Raw genomic sequence first — 24423 nt, 5'->3', positions numbered from 1 at the left:
GGGATTTGGAGACTTATGGAGTGGAGAAGATTTGCAATAGCTGTTTTGGGAAGAGGTGGGTTGAGCAATAGGTTGTTGGGTAACAATGAATTTGAAGTTAGGCAACTTGATTTTATAGGGGGCAAAACTCAATAGCCTCTCTTCATCAGCTTGATGTTTATGTTGCAGTGTAAGTGACAAGGATGGTAAGGGTGCTTGAAGCAATGTTGTGTAGGCTCCTTAAGGAACTGAATTAAACATGGGCACAAGTTTCAAGTAGATGTTTATGTATTTTTAAAACATTTATTTATTTACTTATTTGTGGGGGAGGGAGCATGAGTGGGGGAGGGGGAGAGAGGGGGAATCCCATGCAGGTTCTGCACATTCAGCACAGAGCCCAGCTTGGGGCTTGATCTCACAGACCTCAAGATCATGACTGGAGCCCAAATCAAGAGTCTGATGCTCAACTGACTGAGCTACCCAGATGCCCCACAAGCAGATGTTTACTAGAAGAGGTATGATAATGGCCAATAAACATATGAAAATGTGCTCAATGTCACTTGTCATCACAGCAATACAAATTGAAACCACTATGAGTGTATTACCCAGTGTCCAAGATGGCTGCAATGATCCTTACCTCCTCATACACCCTTGTGTATGGAGTACTCCCTAATACTGCACCAGAGTTGGCCTATGTGACTAATAGCATATGGTAGCTGTGATAATATGTCACATATGAGATTAGGTTATAAACACTGCAGCATCCATCTTGGCACCAAGAAACCCCACCTGTAATATTGCTGCAATGGGACTGTAGTTTTTTCACTGTGTTCCATTATGGCAATCTATTAATGCATTGTGGCAAAATGAGGATTTTTTTTTTTCTCCTCATCTTTCTGTCCTTTCTTTCCCTCCACAAACATTTTTTAAATGGTATTTTTAAAGTTTACTTATTTTGAGAGGGAGGGAGGGGCAGAGTGAGGGGAAGAGAGAGAGACTCCCAAGCAGGCTCCGTGGTGTCAGTGCAGAGCCCAACACAGGGCTTGAACCCACGAACTGTGAGACCATGACTTGAGCCAAAATCAAGAGTTGGAGGCTTAACCGACTGGACCATCCAGGTGCCCCTTTAATGTTTTTTTTTTTTTTTTAATGTTTATTTTTGAGAGAGAGAGGGGCAGAGAGAGAGGGGGACAGAGGATCCAAAGTGGGCTCTGAGCTGACAGCAGATAGCTTGATGCAGGGCTCAAACTCACGAACTGTGAGATCATGACCTGAGCCGAAGTCTGATGCTTAACTGATTGAACCACCCAGGAGCTCCAGCAATTTCTTATTTTAAAAGAATGAATGGGTTGATTTCAAGGAGCAAGTGCTCACTATATGGAATTTCAATGTTCCTTACCAGAACATTGAGGTAATGTCCTCTTAGCTGAGGACACTCCTAGCTAAGAATTGTTGTGTCTCTTGTGATCCTTCTCAAGACTATAATGATATGTGTGTAAATGTGTGGTATATGTGTAAATCTGTAACTCTTATTCTTAATCCACTGGTGATGGAGATGCATTAAGATTTTTAAAAAAATGTATTGACATGAGGAACTCCCAATCATTGCTGGTGGGAATGCAAAACGGTACAGCTACTTTGGAAGGTGGGGTGGAAAACGAAACATACTCTTAGCACACTTTTCAGTAATCAGCACTTCTTGAGAATTACCCAAATGAATTGAAAACTTAATGTCCACACAAAAACCTGCACACAATGTTTTAGCAGCTTTCTTTGTAACCACCAAACCTGGGAGGCAACCAAGGTGCCCTTTAGTAGGTGAATGGATAAATAAACTGGTCTATCAAGGTATTGGAATATCATTCAGCACTGAAAAGAAATGATCTGTCAAGCCACAGAGGAAACTTAAATGAATATTATTGAGTGAAAGAAGACAATCTAAAAAGGCTACTACTGTATGATTCCAACCATATGACATTCTGGAAAAGGCAAACTGTGGATACAGTAAAAAGATTGGATTACAGGAGTTTGAGGTGGGGAGGAAGGGATGAATAGGCAGAGCAGAGAGGATTTTTAGGGCAGTGAAAGTATTCTGTGTATTATAATGTTTGATACACCCCATTATGCATTTGTCTAAACCCATAAAATGTACGAGAGCAAGAGTGAACTCTAAAGTATGCGATAGTGATGTGTCAGGGTAACTTTGTCAATTGTGAAAAATGTGTCACTCTGGTGAGGGATGTTCAAAATGGGCGATGTTGGGCACATGTGGGGAAAAGAAGTACATGAGAATTCTTTGTAATTTCTGCTCAGTTTTGCTGTGAATCTAAAAACTTCTCTAAAAAAGTCTATTTAAAAAATGTATTGAACCAGTAGTTCATCATTTTCCCCCATAAATTCAGCTTGATCTCAGTCATCATGATCTAAACTTTGTAAGCCGTTTGGCTAGAATTTGACTTTGTGATTTAGTGTTGATGTTAAATATTTTTAGTGAATTAATGATACAATTATTGACCTATCTGCGAATTTTTATAGCTGGTGGGTGAAGAGAAAAAGGAAATACACATATTTTTTATATGTAAATATTTTTTGTAAATAAATTATTTAATAAACTTTAAAAATTCATATTTTCTCCCTGTCTGAAGTGTAGAATAAATACGTGGAGGTCTTTGTTGTTCTTTTTTAGTTGTTAGTAATTTTTTGTTTTTTAGTTCACTTTTTATTTTTTTTATGACTTTATTTATTTTTTTTATAGCTGTTTCAGGTTTACAGCAAAATTGAGAGGAAGGTACAGAGATTTCCCATATACCCCTTGCCTACACACACCTCCATTATCCATATCCCTCCACCAGAGTATAATTTGTTACAAACTATATTGACACAGTGCCCTAAAAATCCTTATTTTTCATTAGACAAATTATCTTAGGTGTAACTGTGGACTTTATTAATAGGGTATTAGAGGTTGTAATTTTTACAGATTGACTTAACTGGATCAGGTCAAAAGTTTCTGTGTTACATATAAAGCAGAAATATAGTAAAGGAAAAAATATAGTTTTGGTAGTAATAGAGATTACTTAAAACAGAATATTAACAATTTTGCACTTTTCCTTCTGAAAATTCGTCATCAATGCTCTTAAAATATTTTCTGTGTTTTGCCAGATACTGACAATATGAAGCCACTGGAGGGTGTAAAAATTCTGGATCTAACAAGGTTTGTATTGGTTTATCTATGTTTTGGTGATTGAATTTTCCCTTCTTTCAAAAAAACATTCATTCATTTTTGGGTTTTAATGCTTACTATTAAAATTTTAGAAAAGAAAATAAAAAAATGGTATAATTTCATCATTCTAACAGATAATTAGTATAATATTTGCATTTTTTTCAATCTGCATATTTATATATTATTTTTAAAGACAAAAATTAGAACCATACTGAAATTATAGTTTTTACCCACATGTAAAAGATAATATTATATTCTGAGTATTTTTCCATGTCATTAAAAATTCAACAAAAATGTAAGATGATATTTTATTATATGGTTGTCACATAATTACTCATCCCCCAAGATTTCACTATTGTAAATTAGGCTTCCTTCCTGATGTACAATTCCTTGTTCATCAATCTTTGCCTCAGGAAATCTTAGGATTTCTTCCTCAGGATAGAATGCTGAAAGTGGAATTACTGCATCAGTATACTTTTTAAAGCTTTTAATACATAAGGTCAAATTGCAATTCTGAACAGTTTTAACAATTTTAAATCTTGCTAGCATTATATGAGCTTGTCTGTGTTAATGGATTATTAAGAAAAGAATTAATATAAACATCTTCAAGGTGGTGATTACTTGTCATTGTTAATATTGTAGAGTACTGGCGGGACCTTTTGCTACTATGAATTTAGGAGATCTTGGAGCAGAAGTTATAAAAGTGGAAAGACCAGGTAAAGCTATTACTCCCTTTAAAACATAGAAACAGACTAATACAGTTTTTTTTAAGATTTTGTTTATTATTATTATTTTTTAAAGTTTATTCATTTTTGATAGAGAGAAGGAGAGAGAGAGAGAGAGAGAGAGAGAGAGAGAGAGAGACAGAGCTTGAGCAGGGGAGGGGCAGAGAGGGAGAAACAATCTGTAGCAGGCTCCTGGCTTTGAGCTGTCAGCACAGAGCTATGAGATCATGACCTGAGCGGAAGTCGGATGCTTAACTAAATGAGCCACCCAGGCGCCCCTAGGATTTTATTTTTAAGTAACCTCTATATCTAGCATGGGGCTTGTACTCACGACCCTGAGATCAAACGTCTCATGCTCTTTTGACTGAGCAAGCCAGCACTGCAAACTAATGTTTTTTGTTGTTGTTGTTGTTTGTTTTTAAGTGTATTTATTTATTTTGAGAGAGCTCAAGCAGGGGAGGGGCAGAGAGAGAGACAGAGAGAGAGATAATCCCAAGCTGGCTCTGTGCTGTCAGAATGGAGCCCAACTCGGGAGCTGGATGCTTAACCAACTGAGCCACCCAAGCGCTCTAATAACAGTTTTTAACTGGTTTTTGAAATATCCATGTACCTATATGTGGAATGAGGAGAGAATTGACTGAAATGTTTATTTTTTTCCTCCATTCCTTACTTTCCTCTGAACCTATACTAATGATTTCCTTTCACTTTTTTAAAGTGTTTTTTAAATTTTATTTTTGAAAGAGAGAGAGAGCGTGCGAGCTTGTGCCCATGTGCACATGACCAGGGGGTGGGGGGGTGGGGAGAAGGGCAGAGAGAGGGAGACAGGGTCCGAACTAGGCTCCGCACTATCAGCACAGAGCCTGAAATGGGGCTGGAACCCACAAACTGCGAGATCATGTCGTGAGCCGAAGACAGGCACCCCTCTTTTTACTTTTTATAAGTGCCAAGGGCTAAAGCTTAAGTCAGGTCCTTCACACACACCTGAAAGCCTCTGGTAGAAACTGAGATGCAGCTCGTAGTAACAGATGCTAACACTTGTCAGAGTACCATATACAGTTCTAAGCACTTTGCCTATATTAATTTATTTAATCTCTACAACAGCCTTATGGGTTGCTGTTATTATTCCTCGATTAAAAATGAAAAGACAGGGGTCCTGGGTAGCTCAGTTGGTTGAGTGACTCTTGGTTTTGGCTCAGGTCATGATCTCATAGTTCGTGGGATGGAGCACTGAGTCAGGCTCTGTGCTGACAGCACGGAGTCTGTTTGGGATTCTTTCTCTCCCTCTCTCTCTGCCCATCTCTGGTGCCTGCTCTCTCTCTTTCTCTCTCTCTCTCTCAAAATAAATTAAAAAAAATTTTTTTCCACACCAAGTATTAAAAAAATAAATGAAAAGACAGAGACAAAGGGAGATAAAGCAGTTTGTCCAAAGTCACACAGGTAATAAGGAATATCCAGGCGCTCAGGTCTGGTCCTGGCCCTCCCTAGCCCCATACAAACCTTACTGTTGATGGGGCACCTGGGTGGCTCAGTCGGTTGGGCGGCCGACTTCGGCTCAGCTCAGGATCTCGTGGTCCGTGAGTTCGAGCCCCGCGTCGGGCTCTGTGCTGACAGCTCAGAGCCTGGAGCCTGTTTCAGATTCTGTGTCTCCCTCTCTCTGACCCTCCCCCGTTCATGCTCTGTCTCTCTCTGTCTCAAAAATAAATAAACGTTAAAAAAAAATTTTTTTAAAACCTTACTATTGAGACTGAATTTAGAGTCGACCCCGCCACATTCCCTCGCTGTGGGATGAAGGGAACGCGAGGAGGAGGGAGGGTAAAAGGGTCTTCCCTTTTAGCACACACAAGAAGGAGAGAGGGAAAGGAACCCAAGTCCTTCTGAAAGGAACCCAGATACTCCAATCCAAGTCATTCTTTTCTCTTTCTAGTAAAAGAAACATTTTCTCATTATATGATTTTCAAGATTTTGAGCAAGAAACACCGAAGCTGAGATCAATTCTTTGTATTTGTTTTTCATCTGACATCTTTCCTATTTTTTCTTTCCCCTGTGTCCACCAGATAAACCTATTCTGTGTACATAATTCTCACTTCCGTTTGGTGCTTTCTCAGTATTTTGGTGTTGAGCTCATGCTGGTATTGAAAGTGTCATGTTGTATGCTCTTTCTCTCCTGCAAGCACTTGAAGGGCACAGTCCATATTCTCCATATCCTTTACATCATCCTATTGTTTTGGAAGGTTTTAAAAGTTAGCATTATTATTTGTTCTTCAAGATCGGATCCATATGGATCTGGAACAGAATTACTAAATCAGTGAAAATGGTCTACCCTTGAATAGTGTGAGTATATCTGTAAGACCATAAGAGTCGAGTTTATTACATCACCTTATTAATTTCCCATAAGTGATTAAATGCCATAAAGTAGAATACTTGGTGTGGAAGATTCATCTTCCTGATAAATAGATTTCTTAGGAGGCTGAAGCAAATTAGCATAAGATTCTCTGATCAGCATGGGGAATATTACATATTATTCTGTTGTATAATCGGACCCTGTGTTTATCAGGCTCCAGGTGGTAGCTCCTGCTTTCAGGGATAATGCTTCAATTATCTAGATAGTGTTGTTCACCACTTTTGGTCATTGCTGGCTACATGCTGGCTACATGTTTACTTTCTAGCTGAATATCTGTTTTTTCTTTTCCACGTTTCATAAAATTTTAATTTCCACACTGTTACGCAATTTCAACACGACAGCACTTTGAAATTTTAGCTGTTAGGTCTTCTAATCCTAGGTAGAGCATCTGATCTTCTCTCTCTTGCTATTTCAGTTGATCACTGGTCTACATATTTGTATTTATATTAATTTTAGAGATCATTATCCCCTGTTTACGTGGGCCTTATTTCTCCTTTGTACTTTTTCGGTTTTTCAGTGGGGGGCACCTTCCTTGTGTAGGCATTCCACAGTCCTACACTTGGTAGCAAGCTTTGCTGCTAGCAGGTAGGTGTTCATTGCTTTTTGCCTGACTGATTACTCTCTTTCCCTTAACCCTTCTGCCCAATGCATTTTATTGTTCATATTGTGTATTTAACAGTTTTGGGTTTTTGAGATAGTTGTTCAACCCAGATCTGAGGTGAAGTGGCTTGGCAGAGTTATCAAAGTTCAGTAGAGAACTAGTCTTTTCTCATGTCTGCTTCTCCTGTTCTTTAATTACATAGAATTGGTTACAGTTTTGGGACTTGGGACTTGGACTATTCTTATTTTTATAATCAAAGAGCAAATAAATTTTCTTCTCCTTCTTTCTGTAGAGTTACCTTAGTCTGTAACCTAGCTGAGTGAAGTGGACAGTGTAGGGCAGCAGATGATGTGACTGGGGTTCCTGGACTATCCCCTGTAGGCAGGGATATGAAGGCAGGGGTGTTGATCTTTTGGTCACTGCTGTGTCTGCTCTGCATAGAGCAGTGTCTGTGACATAGTAGGTACCCAATAAATACTTGCTGAGTGTCTTGAATGTGTTGAAATATCATTTAAGAAAGGCAGTGTGAAATTTTATATGAGATCTCCAGATTTTGAAATCATGGCAGCTAGTTAAAAACTTTAAATTATGTGTGGGTCAAATAAGACATCTCTCAAACTGCCAGTTTTCCCAGTTTGTAAACTTTAGCCCTTATATCCTGTCATGTGCCATCAGTGCTGATTCTTTTTTTTTTTTTTTTTTTAATGTTTACTTATTTTTGAGAGAGAGAATGTGAAAGCAGGGGAGGGGCAGAGAGAAGGGGAGACACGGAATCCAGAGTAGGCTCCCAACCGTGAGATCATGACCTGAGCGGAAGTCGGATGCTTAACCAACTAAGCCACCCGGCCCGCCCATCAGCACTGATTCTTTAGAGAGGCCATTGATCCTCTCCAAAGCCCTGGATACTTCCCAAAGACAGATGGGGCAGGAAAGCCCTGTAGGCCTTCAATTTAGATTCCTAACAATATCTCCACCTGAGATGAATGTAAACATTTAAAATTATTTAATTTTAGCCTTATGTTGGCATTGCTTTATTAAAAAAAATTAATATATTGGGAGCCTTAAAAAAATGGAAGTGGCTGGATTTTCTCTTGAATCTGTGAGGTCCTGTCTGATCCTGAAGGTCCAGATTCACACATACCTTTTCCATGAAGCCTCTAATTGGTTTTTTACTAGAAGATTGCCTTTCTCGGATCTTGTAGTTTTATTTTTCCCCTGGTGTTTTGAGCATGCCATTCCTTTTGATACTTACTACTGATTGCTTTGTGTTGTTATTGGTTCATCTCCAGTTAGAACTAATGCTTCTTTTCTCCTCTGACTTGTTGTCCTCTCTCTTATGAGGTTTGTCTTCCTTCCTTCCTTCCTTCCTTCCTTCCTTCCTTCCTTCCTTCCTTCCTTCCTTCCTTCACAAGTCTGTTCTTTGGCCTCTGTTTTGTTTTCCAAAAGGCTGTATTTGCTTTTCTTGATTAGTTTCAGTGGGTAAAGTCTACTGGGCCAATAGATTAATTATATCATTTAGATGAGATCAGAATTTAAACTTTAATTCATTCTCAAGTTCTCTCTTCTTGGGGGCTAGAGATAAATACTTTAACTGTAATTACCTATATAATGATTAGTTTCTAATATCAATATTTAATCAGACTTTATAAAATTCTTAAGTGATACTATTTTGTGCCACTTAATCCTTGATTCATTTTCTGAGCTCTATGTTGTCAGTGGCTTTTTGTGCAAAGGAAACTTTTTTTCTGTAACTCTATAGTGTTGTCTTTGAATCTAACACAAACATATGACTTGAAGTAGATGTTCAGAAGAAAACACCCTATATTTTGATGGTTTTAAACTTTTACTTTGTAGCAAGACCTAGATGAGTAAAATTTTATTCTAGAATAGTATTTTAAATTAAATAAATATGCTATTCATTTACTTATTTTGCCTTTTTTGATTGTTTATAACACATTTTTTTTTTTTTAAGTAGGCTCCACACCAAGTGTGGAGCCCAACGTGGGGCTTGAACTCAGGACCCTGAGATCAGATCAAGAGTTGAACTCAGGACGCTGAGCTAAGATCAAGAGTTGGACACTTAAATGACTTATCCACCCAGGTGCCCATATAACACAAATTTTTTTCCCAATTGTATTGAGAAATAATTAGCACACATCACTGTGTAAGTATAAGGCACAGAACATGATGGTTTAATTTATATACTTAGTTATCGTGTTATTACCACAATAAGTTCAGCTTACATCCCTCTTCTCTTGTAGACATGATAAGAAAAGAAAAAAGAAAAAAATTTTCTTCTTGTGATGAGAGCTATTAGGATTTACTCTCTCAATTTTTTTTTTTTTTTTTAGTATTTATTTTTTGGGAGAGTGCAAGCAGGGGAGAGGCAAAGAGAGGGGGACAGAGGATCTGAAGCAGGCTCTGCACTGATAGGCTGACAGCAGTGAGCCCGATGTGGGGCTCGAACTCACGAACCTTGAGATTATGACCTGAGCCAAGGTCGGACACTCAACTGACTGAGCCACCCAGTGCCCCTAGGATTTACTCTCTTAACAAATTTCCTGTATATCATACAGCAGTGTTAACTATAGTCATGATGCTGTACGTTACATCCCTCATACTTACTTGACCTTATGCCTGGCAGTTTGTACCTTTTGACCACCTTCCTGCAATCTCCCCTGCCCCCACCCTCCACCTCTGGTAACCACAGGTCAGATCTCTTATTCTATGAATTTTTTTTTTTTTTTAATTTTTTTTTTAATGTTTATTTATTTTTGAGACCGAGAGAGACAGAGCATGAATGGGAGAGGGTCAGAGAGAGAGGGAGACACAGAATCCGAAGCAGGCTCCAGGCTCTGAGCTGTCAGCACAGAGCCCGTCGCGGGGCTCAAACTCACGGACCCGTGAGATCATGACCTGAGCCGAAGTCGGATGTTTAACTGACTGAGCCACCCAGGCGCCCCTGAATTTGGTTTTTTATTTTCTAAAATTCCACATATAAATGAGATCATACAATATTTGTCTTTATCGGAGTTATCTCATTTAGCATGATGCTTTCAAGTCCATCCATGTTGTCACAAATGGAGGATTTCCTCATTTTTTATGGCTTAATATTCCATTGTGTGTATGTGTGTGTGTGTGTGTGTGTGTGTGTATACATACAGTTGTGTATATATTCCCTCTCTCTCTCTCTCTCTCTCTCTCTATATATATATATATATACATATATATATACATATATACACATATATGTATACATATATACATATATATACACATATATATGTATATATGTATATGTGTATGTATACATATATATGTATATATGTATATATATGTGTGTGTGTGTATGTGTGTGTGTATATATATATATATATATATATATATATATATTGCAACTTTATCCATGCATCCATCAATGGACACAGGTGTTTTCATGTCTTGGCTATTGTAAATAATGCTGCTATGAACATAGGATGCATATCTTTTTGAGTTAGTGTTTTTGTTTCCTTTGGATATATTCCAGGAAGTGGAATTGCTGGATCATATTGTAGTTCTATTTTTAATTTTTTGAGGATATTTCATACTGTTTTCCATAGTGGCTGTACTGATTTACATTCCTACAAACAGTGCACAAGGGTTCCCTTTTATCTACATTCTTGCCAGCATTTGTTGTCTCTTGTCTTTTTGACAGTGGCCATTCTAACAGGTGTGAGGTTGTGGTTTTATTTTGCATTCTTGCAATGAATAGTGATGTTGAGCTTCTTTTTATGTACCTGTTGGTCTTTTGTCTATCTTTAGAAAAATGTCTTTTTGGGTCCTTTGCCCATTTAAAAAAATGTGTTTGTTTATGTATTTATTCATTTATTTTTGAGAGAGAGAGAGAGGGTGCATGTGAGCAAGGAGCAGAGAGAGAGGGAGAGAGAGAGGTAGAGAGAGAGAGAAGTGGGACTCACCTGAAGTGGGGCTCAAGCTCACCCAACACGGGGCTTGAACTCAGGAACTGTGAGATCATGACCTGAGTTGAAGTCTGACACTTAACTGACTGAGCTACCCAGGTGCCCCCTTTTGCCCATTTTTTAATTGGGTTATTTGTTTTTTAGCTGTTGACTTGTGTGAGTTCTTTAGATGTTTGGGTATTAACCTGTTATGAGCTATATGATTTGCAAATATTTTTTCCCCATTCTGTAAGTTGTCTTTTCACTTCAACAAAGTGAAATGGTTTCTTTTGCTGTGCAGAAGCTTTTCAGTTTGATGCAGTCTCACTTGTTTATTTTAGATTTTATTGCTTGGTACTTTGGTGTCAAATCCAAAAAAAATCATTAACTAAGACCCATGTCAAGGAACTTTGTTCCCATGTTTTTTCTAGGAGTTTCATGCTTTTAGGTCTTAAAGTTGTCTTTAACTCATTTAACTCAGTTAACTCATTTTGAGTTAATTTAAAACATTGTTTTAAGGTTTGTTTATTTTTCAGAGAGAGAGAGAGAGAGAGAGAGAGAGAGAGTAAGAGAGTCAGAGCATGAGTGGGGGAGGGGTTGAGAGAGAAGGGACTCAGAATCTGAAGCAGGCTCCAGGCTCCAGGCTCTGAGCTGTCAGCACAAAGCCTGACACAGGGCTTGAACTAACGAACCATGAGATCATGACCTGAGTTGAAGTCAGACACTTAATCAACTGATCCACCCAGGCGCCCCTTTTTTGAGTTAATTTTTGTGAATGATGTGTGGTGTAAGATATAGGTTCAGTTTCATTATTTTACATGTGACTATCCAATTATCCCAGCACCATTTGTTGAAAAGACTATCTTTTCTTCATTGAGTGTTCTTGGCTCTCTTGTCAAACTGAAGCTTAGTTTGATTTTTCTAAATTTTTCTCCATTGTTGTTTCCCTGCTCTATTTTTCTGCAATGGTCTACCCTCACTTTGGACCCAATTCTCATTGTCTTCATTTTCAGACCATTCTTTTTATCTTCTCTTCAGCAGTAGGTTGATTTTATTTAAGTCATTAAATATTAGTTGACCATATATGCTTGGTTTATTTCTGGAATTTCACAAAAATTTATAGATTTATTTATTTATCATTGTTCTTAAGATGCCGTTTTATTATAAAATCTCACTTACCATTATTCTGGTTTAAATAATATTTAACAAAAATCTTTTGCAGACTCAGCATTTCTTTGTACATTTAATGCTGAGAAACACCCAAAGAGCTGACCAACTTGCTTGCCAAAAATTGAGAGTGATTCTTTTAGATTTGCCATTTATTAATTTTTTTTTTCAGATTTGCTATTTATTAAATCTAAAGACTGCTAGTAGGGCATTTCTTTCTGGATTTTGACTTTTAGGGATGGCTTCTAGTGAAAGATGATTTGGAAGGATTTCATTATTAACATGAGCAGGTTGAGTTTGGACAGTTCCAGCAAGTTCTTATGGCCCCTCTAGATTGCCAATTCCACTGAATTGAGCTGATTTTGTTTAGGCATCTGTGAATGTATATGATGGGTTGGTTTGAATGTCTTATGATGTTTCAGAGATAAAGATTAATAGCTCATACTGTTATTTTCAGGAGCTGGTGATGATACACGAACTTGGGGGCCACCTTTTGTGGGGACAGAAAGTACTTATTTTCTCAGTGTTAATCGAAATAAAAAAGTAAGAATATTTCTTTCTTTGATTTTTGTGTAATTTTCTTGTAATAATAAAACTTTAGGTATTACCTTGGTTCATTCATTTCTACCCTTTTTTTTGTATATATAAATAATATTTCAAATAAGATGAAATTTTATTCATTCACTAGTTACCAAATAGAAACAATAGAGTTTTTTTGAAACTAATATTCCTTCTTGACTAACTTAAAAATTTCATGAGAATTTATAATGGTTTATAATGGGAATAATTTTATTAGAGGAAGAAATCTTTTGATTCTCTACATTTCATTCTTTTGGAGATTGCTAATTGCCTAACACTTGATATTATAGTTTGAAAAATTTTTTGTATAATCCTTGCTTGTGGGGAATAAGCTTAGGACTTCCCTGAGCTTTCATCAATGGGTTAACTAGGCATAAAGAATTAGAAAGCCATAGGATGTACACACCCAAGTTTGGGTAAACAAGATTAGGTGAATAAGATTAGGTAAACAGGGCAAAGGCCCCCAGTATAGGACAAAGGTATAGGAATAGGGAATTTTAGGATGAAAACATCCAAGATTAGGTATTCAGGGTGGAAACACCCCCCCCCCCCCAACTTAGTACAATAGCAGAAAGCTGCTTTCACAGAAGGAAGGACCAAATTAGGTAAACAGGTAAATAGAGGTGTAGACCCCTATGGGCCAGCGAAGTGGCTAACTAGCAAAAGAAAGATACTTTGTTGACCCTGAGATAGCATGCTCTTGTCCCCTAGGCCAGTTTAGGCAAACAGGTGGGGCCTCATGTCTGCTGTAAACAACCTTCTGCCTGGAGCCAGGATTTTGTTTTGTATTGACCCAAACCCCTAACACCACATATCTTCAAAATCCCCTTTCTCTCATGTCCATGAGGTAATATTCACGATTCATCGTCTCTTTGTGCATATCCATCACCACATTTTTAAGCCTTCTGATCCTAAGAAAAACAGAGCAAGGACCCTTCCTCAGGCTTTTGTCTCCTCCTGCACATTAGCCTCACTTGCATTTTTAATCCTGTGTCCCAGTTTCTTGCTGGACAAGAGAGAACTCCAGACCCAGAGTCTATGACACTTGCTCTCATCCTAACATATCTACATTGCAAATAAAATCAGTAAAGATAATTTAAATGTTTCTTCATGAGGAAAATACATTTGCTTTAAGAAGAGAATCTATGCTATGGATGGCTCCCTTATTGAACTGTTAGTACTATGAAAAACATTTATGATACTATTTTAAGATATATATATTTTAATTTTTAGAGTATAGCTGTTAATATCAAGGATCCAAGAGGGGTGAAAATCATCAAAGAGGTACAGTATGCTTTATGGAAGGCATCTTGTCACTTGGGTTGTAATTGGGGATTTGAGCATCAGAGTAAAAGTGTTTTAAAAATTTATTTCATTGGCAATCTCTAATTTTGCTATGAATGCCATTTGGGAATTTAACTTTACTTTTATCGTAAGTAAAATATGCTTTATAATTTCTCATATGTTGTGTATAATGTTTCTCTACAGTGTGTAAGTGTTCAGTTAATACTAGCTACTATTGACTGAATCCCTACTCTGCATCAGATCTTAGGCTTGGGCACTTACAGTATATCTCCTCAAATCCTCAGAATTTTATTTGTAAATGAAGTATTAGGATCCTCATTTTCATGGGAGGGAAATGAGCCTCATGGGGCTCAAGTGTTGCTCCAAAGATCACATAGCTAGTAAAGGGAAGAGCTGGAATTTCAACCCAGGTCACATCACTGGAGAGCTCAAGCTTTTTCTAACCCTTATTCAGATGGCTAATATATCCAGACCTAATCTGAGCATCTTTTCTTGAGAGGCAAGATTGTGTGATGGTTTGGTGCACACCTTAGTGTTCCAGTGCTGAGATTCAATTCCTGCCTTCTCTACTTACTAGCTATGTGACTGCAGGTAGGTTACTTAAGTTTATTTTTTGATTGTTACTTAACATTTTTTTTAAATGTTTGTTTATTTAGAGAGAATGAGCAGGGGAGGGGCAGAGAGAGAGGGTAAGAGAGAGAGAATCCCAAGTAGGCTTTATGCTCAGCATGGAGCCCGACGTGGGGGCTCGATCTCACAGCCGTGAGATCATAACTTAAGCTGAAATCAAGAGTTGGAAGATTGAGCCACCCAGGCGCCCCTTAGTTAACATCTTTATGCCCTTCATTCCTTACCAGTAAAATGGGGATAATAATAGTACCTGCATCTGAAACTTGTTAGAATTGAGTTGATATGTGTAAAATATATAGAAGAGTGTTTGCCATAGTTAGTACTCATTAAGTATTAGCTATTATTGTTGTTCTTTTTTTTTATTAAAAAAAATTTTTTTTTAATGTTTATTTTTGAGACAGAGAGAGACAGAGCATGAACGGGGGAGGGGCACAGAGAGAGGGAGACACAGAATCTGAAGCAGGCTCCAGGCTCTGAGCTGTCAGCACAGAGCCCGACGCAGAGCTCGAACTCACGGACCGTGAGATCATGACCTGAGCCAAAGTCGGATGCTTAACCAAATGAGACACCCAGGCACCCCTATTATTGTTGTTCTTGATGCACATCAAATTGGATTCATCATGTGAGATAGAACTTGCTTGCTGTCTTTGTTAAAGTTTAAAATCTACCCTAGTGGATGTACTTGATTAGAGAACCAAATCCCCAAATTTGTTTCATATCAAAGCGTCAACTTTGACATCATTGCTCTGTTGGCTACTTTCCTTATCTATCTGGCTGATTGAAAGATAATTTCTTTTAATCATTAGGATTAGAATCAGTGACCATCCGCTTTGGATCTCATGGGTCATTCCAACAAATTTAGAATTTTTGTTTACTAGATATATTTTGAACACAAGGCGTGGTAATTGTCCTGATCTTAGTGCCTTATTTCCACATATCTTTTCTACAGTATAACTTACATTTTTTGTTTGTTTGTTTGTTTGTTTTCTTTTTCAATTGAACCTTAGTTTGATTTTTCTAAATTTTTCTCCATTGTTGTTGCCCTGCTCTATTTTTTCTGCAATGGCCTACCCTCACTTTGAACCCAATTCCCATTGTCTGCATTCTCAGACCATTCTTTTTATTTTCTCTTCAGTGGTTAGTTGATTTTATTTAACTTTGTTTTAGGCAATTGTTCTTGCCTCAATTCTTCTTTATGTCCTGTCTCTCAGTTTCATCTTTAGTGTTCATAGCTCCTGCTTCTTTGCTTCTATTTCAGGGCATTCTGATATTTTATCCGCAAAAGTCAAGGTTTCAGATTTGATTAAACCCATACTTTGCAATTTCATTAGAGCTTCTCAGTGAGGCAGTATTTGGGTGGAGTTCATAACTCTTGCTACTAAGACATAAATGTACATTTGAGTATTTTGGACCTGCTTGTGTAGTTCAGACCAAAGTAAATGAATCTCCAGGACTTGCTTCTAATTCTCCTTGGATCTTGCCAGTTTTCTACTATACTGTAACAACTTTAAATAAATTTCATCATGGGCTTGATTTCTCTTCATGTCTGATTGATAACAATAAAGTACATTTCAACTCATATTAAACTTAAATAGATTGTATGGGGACATTATTCATATCCATTGCTGGTTGTACCATTCATGTTATGTATCTTATTGCCTAGGGGAAAAATTATCTTTTGCTTAGTCTTTTTAATCTTTCTGGCATGGATTTCTCTTTTAGCTTAAGAGTAGTAAAACAACCTCTGTATACAGACCGTGGTGGCTATGATTGCTAACATAATGAGTTTAGTTTATAGAAATAGTTCCAAAGTAGCTTACAAACCAGTCAGCTGGATACATGAGAGCTCCAAAAAATATGACTCCTTTGTACAAGGCTAACCAAAAACAGCTTGTGCAAAAAACAAAACTCTGCTTTGAAAATCTATGTAGAGCCTGGTATTTTCATGGCAATATGATTTGATAACTTTCTAATATGTCGTTTATATTTCAAATAATTCTCTATGTTAGTCAATAGTCACAATATCCATATTGTGTGCACATATTATGGTCCATAGAGCAATGTCATGGATTTTATTTTCTTCCAACATTTTATTATGAAAAATTCAAAAGTACAGAAAAGTTGAAAGAATAGTATAATGAACTTTCAATAACCCTATCCTACATGTAATAATTTTAATATTTTGCTATATTTGCATATTTACATATGTATACCTATCTCTGTGTGTGTGTGTGTGTGTGTGTGTGTGTGTGTGTGTGTGTTTGAACTATTTTAAAGTGGGAGATATCATGAAACTTTGCACTTAAATCTTTTAGAATACATTTCTTACCAGTAAGCACATTATTTGATACAACATTTAAAAAATTACTGTACTGGGGCGCCTGGGTGGCTCAGTTGGTTAAGTGACTGACTTCGGCCCAGGTCATGACCTCGCAGTTTGTGAGTTCGAGCCCTGCATCAGGCTCTGTGCTGACAGCTCAGAGCCTGGAGCCTACTTCAGATTCTATGTCTCCCCCTCTCTCTACCCCTCCCCTGCCCACGCTCTGTGTCTCTCTGTCTCTCAATAATAAACATTGAAAAATTAAAAAAAAAATTACTGTACTATTTTTGATCTCTAGTCTGTTCTTAAATTACATCTAATAAAGATAACTCAGAATTAGATACTCTATATTTCAAATGAATTTTAGTTCTTATTTACTCTGTGACTAGAGGGAAGAATTTTTTTTATCTCCTTTCAGAAAGAAAAAAGATAGTAGGTTCTCTAAGTCATACAAAATTGTGCTTGCTTTTTATTCTGGGCCAGATTCTAGAATAGGTTTTTTCAATGATTTGTAAGCACTTAGATGAGGAAGAGGATATAATACCAGTAAAACTGGGAACTAGTCTTCTTCTCTCCCTTTATTTCCTGGTAGATCATTGTATCAGGGAAATGCAGTAAACATTTGGTCTCTACTGAGGTAACTATCACATATAATACTTGTAGTTAGTGTGGAGGTCAATTTCTCATGGCTCTGAGTTTTGCACTATTTTCTTAGAATACTTCTGAATGATTAGCTAAAGCTGTAGGGAATAGATATAATCTTGAAATGGGTGAATATCCTAAAACAGAGAGGGAGAGAGAATATGGTCAATGACAGACCAGCTTGGAATCAATATCTAGTAAGTGGCTAGTACGTATCTAAAATAAATATTTGTAAAATGGAGAAAGGAATAATTTCTGCCCTATAAACTTTTTTGGGGTATTTCTTAATAAATAAATATCAAAATGCATACATGTTGATTTCTTGGGTAATCATAAAAAAACTACTGTGCATCTTTATTAGTAGAAATATTTAGCTCTTAAACTCAACTTTTCTGTATTTTTCTTGTAATGTTGTAGAGCCAGACTACATGGTACTCTGAGCACAGCTCTTTTTAGTTACCATTTTTTTTTTCATGTTACCCAAGAAATAATACAAGTTCATGCAAAGACATTAATATTTTAGTATATCATATCCAATCTCTTTATGTCCTTGTATACTTATTTTTCCCGAAAACGTGAGATAATACCATGTATATTGTTTTTTAATCTGCTTTTTTTGGTTACTTGAAATATTTTTATACTTTTATATTAATATAAATTACTCATTATATTTATTTCCTTCTGTTATTGAAATAGTGCATTTGTTTGTGGTTCATCTATATACTTTATGTAGATTGAGATGTGACTTAGGATTCCTTAGAAGTCTAAAAATACAAATACCTTGCATAGTTAAAAAATTTTTTGTTGTGGTAAAATATATAGAGCATAAAAATTTCCATTTTAACCATTTTTAAGTACAGAGTTCAGTGGCATTAATATATTCCTAATACTGTACAATCAGCACTGCTATTTTTTTTAAATGTTTTATTTATTTTGAGACAAAGAGATAGAGAGTGAGCAGGGGAGGGGCACAGAGAGTGAGGGAGACAGAGAATCCCAAGCAGGCTCTGCAACTGTCAGTACAGAGCCCGATGTGGGGCTTGAACTCACGAACCATGAGATTATGATCTGACCGGAAACCCAAGAGTTGGACGCTTAACCGACTGAGCCACCCAGGTGGCCCACTACTATCTATTTCTAAAATGTTGCATCACCCCAGACAGAAACTGTATCCATTAAGCAATAATTCCACTTCCCACTCACTCCAGCCCCTGATAATCTCTCATCTACTTTGTGTCTCTATGGGTTTGCCTATTGTGAGTATTTTATATAAGTGAAATTATACAATATTTGTATTTTTGTGTCTGATTAATGTCATTTAGCATAATATTAAAAAAAAATTTTTTTAAACGTTTATTCGCCCCTGAGACAGAGAGAGACAGAGGATGAATGGGGGAGGGTCAGAGAGAGAGGGAGACACAGAATCTGAAACAGGCTCCAGGCTCTGAGCTGTCAGCACAGAGCCCAACGTGGGGCTTGAACTCACGGACCGCGAGATCATGACCTGAGCCGAAGTCAGACGCCCTTCCGACTGAGCCACCCAGGAGCCCATTTAGTATAATATTTTAAAGGTTTGTGTATGTTCTAGCATGTATCAGAACTTCATTCTCTTTTTACAACTAAGTAATATTCCACTTTATGGATGGATACATTTGTCTGCTGATGGACACTTGGATTATTTCCACCTTTTGGCTATTGCAAATAATACTGCTGCCTTGAACATTGGCATACAAGTATCTGTTTGGGTCCCTGATTTTAGTTCTTTTGAGTATATACCTAGGAGAGGCATTGCTGGGTCATATGGTAATTCTATGTTTAACTTCTTGGGGAACCCACACAGAGTTTTTAAAAATTAAATAATTCATTAAATGTCATTTGCATAAGGTGCTATATAGTGCGCCATGCAGAATATATGTAGCAAGAGATGACCAGTGTAGAAGTCTAGATGTGTTTGATGTAGTTTGTTTTCTTTACAGCCCACAGGAGTGCCTTGTCAGTAGTAAATAGAGGCTCAGAAGAATTTGTGGAATAAATTAAAGTGTACCATTTTGTTTTATTTAAAATAAACACTTGGCCTTCCTCCAAATCCCTAAGCAAGCAGTACTTGGTAGAATCATTAACAATGAATAAGTAAATGCATTTTTATTGGGACTCTCCCTGTATGGAGTTGCTTACAAACAGCTCAAATGTTAATTGGTACCTGAAATTTGGAAAGACACCTATATGGCTTGAGATTTGGAGTGCATACTTCAACCTTTCTATCTCTGTCCTATGTCTTAATATATTTATCATTTCTCTCTAGAGAAGTGTTTACCTGGCTCCTGGTGCCACTGTTTCAGGAGCTCTGGAGGATGACAGCTTATTTCCTTGAGATGTTTCCTGAGATCCCCTCCCTCCAAATTTTGTTAAATCTGACAATTCCATATATATATTCCAAACTCAGTGACACAGTAACATATAGGCATTCAGTTTATTTACATGTTTCCATCTAAAGTTGATGCTAATTCGGTCTTTTTAATCTAGAGCAGAGGTTTGTAGATAATGTGGGTCATATCAGGTTTGTTTCTGTATGGTCCTTGGACTAAGAATCGATTTTACATTTTTAAAGATTGCTGAAGGAAAATAAAGAAGAGTATCTGACAGGGAATGTATGTGGCCTTCAAAGGCTGAAATATTTACTATTTGACCTTTTATGGAAAAAGTTTGCCCATCTTTTATCTAGAGTCTTACTCTATTACATTAGTTTGTATGCGTGGATATATTTAAGTCTATGTCACCATGGCAATTAAAAAAATTGTTGAATAGTTATTAGGCACTTGAATATGTTCAAGAATTACTGTAATGGGGGCACCTGGCTGGTGGAGTATGTGATTCTTGATCTTGGGATTGTAGGTTCGAGCCCCACGTTGGGTATAGAGATTACTTAAAAATAAATTCTTTAAAAAAAAGGATTACTGTAATGAATTTCTCTGGGTGAAATAGTATAATTTTTGGATGACTTTAAAACATACCTTAAAAGATGTGTAGTCACAATTGAAATTTTGAAAATTTAAGGTTAAGGTTTACAGTGGTTCATTGCCCTCTAATTCGGATTGCAGTGATCTGGGAATCAAAATCTGGGTCTTGTTTCTGACTTACTGATTCACTGAGCTATGGTTTAATATGCATATTTATATATATTATATATATGTATATATGTATATATTATATTAATATGAATATATATATTTAAATGATTCATTAAATACATTTAGAACTCTTTGGAAAGGAAGCATCTGAAAAGTATGAAGACATTTCTGAATCATGTTTACATGTATTAAACACCTATATGTTCAGGTTGTAATGAGGAACAAACATTACATAGTGACCATGATGAATAGCAAAAAACATCATATTTAGTTTTTTATAAAGGGTTTAGAAGATGTTTTTCATATATTTTTATACATATATTTTACCTTTCCTACTGAAACTTCTGAGAATATGTTGGGACCAAGTAACCTAGATATTTCTTATATTTAACATAAGCAGAATCCACTTAATGCCACAGTACTTACCGAATATTTTAATGGCCATTGTTTTATTGGCAGTAATATCTCAAGTAGTTGACCAGAGCCTTTGTGTTTATTTAATTCTACTTTGTAATTCTACTTTTCTTGTTGTTTTTCTGGACTATTACAAAGTGAAGATCAACTGTGTTTACTGAAATTAGAATTGTGTCATGTGGGGGCTTGTTGAAAGTCTGGAAGGTCCCTGAAGAAGTCTGACTCATCTTCACCTCTTTCCTCAGCTTGCAGCTGTTTGTGATGTGTTTGTGGAAAACTATGTCCCTGGCAAACTGTCTGAAATGGGCCTAGGATATGAAGATATAGACAAGATTGCTCCTCACATCATCTATTGTTCCATCACAGGTATCTGTACCCCACACCCTCCCCAGTGAGTAGACTTTTCAGTTATTGGGTTTCTTTATGTACGTAAGAAACCTCTTGCTAGTGTTGGCTTTCCTGAAGTGATTCCGTTCTCCCTTGCCCTCACCCCCAACTCATTGTTAAAGAACATTAACCTAAATGAAGATTTTCATGCTTTGATTGGCTGTTTGTATTTCTTCTTGTATTGTATGTCTGTAGTTTTTTGCCCATTTTTCTACTGATATTCTACAAACATTTACGAAGTACTGTTATTAATTAATACATAGAAATATAGGTGAAATATTAGTTGGCTTTAAGATAGCACAGGGTCTCGGGGTGCCTGGGTGGCTCAGTTGGTTGAGTGTCTGACTTCAGCTCAGGTCATGATCTCACACTCTGTGAGTTAGAGCCCCGTGTCGGGCTGTGTGCTGACAGCTCAGAGCCTGGAGCCTGCTTCAGATTCTGTGTCTCCCCCTCCCCTGTTCATGCTCTGTCTCTCTCTGTCTCAAAATAAAAATAAAAACATTAAAAAAAAAGATAGCACAGGATCCCAACATATCCCTTTAATATATTCAAAAGCGTTAAGCCAGGTGAAGGAAAAGAGTGCTTTATATATAGTCTTCCAGATTGTTGAGCCGGTGAACATTGTGTGTGTGTGTGTGTGTGTGTGTGTGTGTGTGTGTGTGTGCGCGCGTGTGTGTGCATGTGTGTCTTTAGGTCCAAAAGAAAAAAGTCATTATATTAGTTAAGTTTTCTATTTTATAAGCAATTGTGTATTAATTAGGGATGCAATATAGAGAGGTGGCTCTGAAAATTCCAAGTTACATTGATAGTTTTTGTCAGAAAACTTTCTTAATATTTTCAGTCTTTATTCATTCATCTTCTAAATATTTACTGCAGGCCTATGATTTGCCAGGCAGTATTCTAAGGTCCTGGGATGTAGCACTGAATAACACATATTTATACTTTCATTGAGGTTTGCATTATAGGTTAGGGAGATAGATAGTAAATACAGAAACAAAAACATTCTTTTGTTTTTGTCTTTTATAATTGAACCCAGTAGTGATAAGGGCAAAAGAGAAATAAAGTACGGCGAGGGGGATGAGGTAAGGAGGAGCTATTTTATGCTTGGAAGTAAGAGAAGTTTCCCTTGATAAGGTGACATTTGAGCAGAGACCTGGATGAAGTAAAGGAGTGAATCATGTAGATATTGGCAAAGATGGTTTCAGGAAAGAAAAACAGCAAGTGCAGGGGCACCTGGTTGGCTCAGTGGGTTGAGCGACCGACTTTGGCTCAGGTCATGATCTCACAGTTTGTGAGCTGTGCTGACAGCTCAGAGCCTGGAGCCTGCTTCAGATTCTGTGTCTCCCTCTCTCTCTCTGCCCCTCTCCCACTCATGCTCTGTCTCTCTCTGTCTCAGAAATAAATAAACATAAAAAAAATAAAAATAAAACAGCAAGTGCAAAGGACCTGAGGCAGGAATGTGCTGGGCATGTTTGAGGACCAGCAAGGCAGAGTGAGCCAAGAGGAATGTAATAGGAAGAAAATCAGGGAGATGTTGGTTAGCACGATCATGAAGAGTTCAGGGTGACTCTTACTGAAGGAGTTTGACTTTTATTTTGAATAAGTGAATAAGCCAATGGAGTGTTTTGAGCAGAAGAATGATATGATGTGACATTTTTTTTTTTAAAGGATGAGTTTAGCTACTGTGTTGAGAAAAAGATTGTAGAAGACAAGGGTAGAAGTGGAAGAACAATTGTGAAGCTATTGAACTAGTCCAGGCTAGAGATGTTGGTGGCCTGAATTAGAGTAGTCATGGTAGAGGTAGTTGAAGAGTGATAGGATTAAAGATATCTGTTAGTCATAAAGTAATAACCAAAATACTTCTGTTTCTATGCATTCGGGTTACTTGGGATACAATAATACTTTGGCTATGACATATTGCTTTAGTAAAAATAGTGCTTTTCATGGTATAGTTTTGTGGTGCTATTTTCATATAAATTAGGCTATAACTGCAATGTTTGACATATTAGAGAGGATGAAGGGCCCAATGATCATTAACTTCTCTACTGAATCAGCATGAGAGACAGAGTCTGTACATAGTCTTTCTTAGATGTGCTATTTTATAGACCTGTAATTACACTTTTGTTTTTGTATCTGTATGACAATATTTATATGTGTCCGAGAGGGAAAGATTTTTCCCTAAAATATCACAGTCCAATGGAAATGTTGAAGTCTGAATTATTAAAATAGGTAAAATATTATCTTCTGAATTATCCTGTTATCATAAAAATGCTATGTAATTGGCAAATGCAAAATCTCATATGACAGTAAGTCTTTATTTCTCATTCTCATGAATTTGGGTTGGCTGCGATTTGGCTGATCTATGACTGGTTAGATTGGGCTCCAAGTTTTATGTTGGGCGCCTGGCCTGTTCTCCATGTCTCTTATACTCCTTGGATCAGTGGCTACCAAATGCATCTTCTCATAGTGAAAGGCAAGCGTACAGAGAACAAGCCCAACTTCACAAGCACATTTAAAGCATGTGCTCGCATCTGATTTGCTTACTTTACTTTGGTCAAGGAAAGTCATATGGCCAAAGGCCACTACCAATGTGTGATCAAAATATATTCTACTCTACGTGGCAGGAACTACAGAGTCACATGGCAAGGTGTGGATTTCAAGAGGGGTAAAGTTTGGGAATAATAATGTATTTTACCATATCCCTCAGCCTAATAAAATGCTAATAATCCACATGGGGAGCCTCACAGTTCTCAAAGTTCCACATACTATAACTAAATGTTTAGAGCCAAGAGTTCTTCTGGGCCTTGGCTTGTGATTAGAGAATCTCTGTGTTTTCTTCCAGTTCTCAGATCCCGTATTAACATTTTGGTGTGGCAAAGGGCCTTGGAGATAGACTATATAATTCAGAAATTCTCAGCTATGGGGAGAATGGGGATTTCATATTCTTTTCAGTGTTACAGATGGGGAAATAAAGAAGTGATGGGGAA

The 24423-nt window shown here is 37.1% G+C and overlaps 1 protein-coding gene across 7 annotated transcripts in view; it reads left to right on the top strand.

Annotated features, from left to right (window-relative positions):
- The window catches only part of SUGCT (succinyl-CoA:glutarate-CoA transferase), a 746174-nt gene that overhangs the window by 24082 nt on the left and 697669 nt on the right, over positions 1-24423 (top strand). For all 7 annotated transcript variants that reach the window (XM_042963790.1, XM_042963765.1, XM_042963780.1 and 4 more), the window contains exons 2-6: positions 3139-3190; positions 3842-3915; positions 12489-12574; positions 13844-13894; positions 21295-21415. In XM_042963790.1, coding sequence (XP_042819724.1) covers positions 3139-3190; positions 3842-3915; positions 12489-12574; positions 13844-13894; positions 21295-21415 — 384 coding nt within the window. The remainder of the gene's footprint in view (positions 1-3138; positions 3191-3841; positions 3916-12488; positions 12575-13843; positions 13895-21294; positions 21416-24423) is intronic.

The sequence above is a fragment of the Panthera tigris genome, chromosome A2, assembly GCF_018350195.1.
Source record: "Panthera tigris isolate Pti1 chromosome A2, P.tigris_Pti1_mat1.1, whole genome shotgun sequence".
Classification (NCBI taxonomy): domain Eukaryota; kingdom Metazoa; phylum Chordata; class Mammalia; order Carnivora; family Felidae; genus Panthera; species Panthera tigris.
Note: the sequence above shows the minus strand (reverse complement) of the source record. Positions and strands in the feature narration are given on the sequence as shown.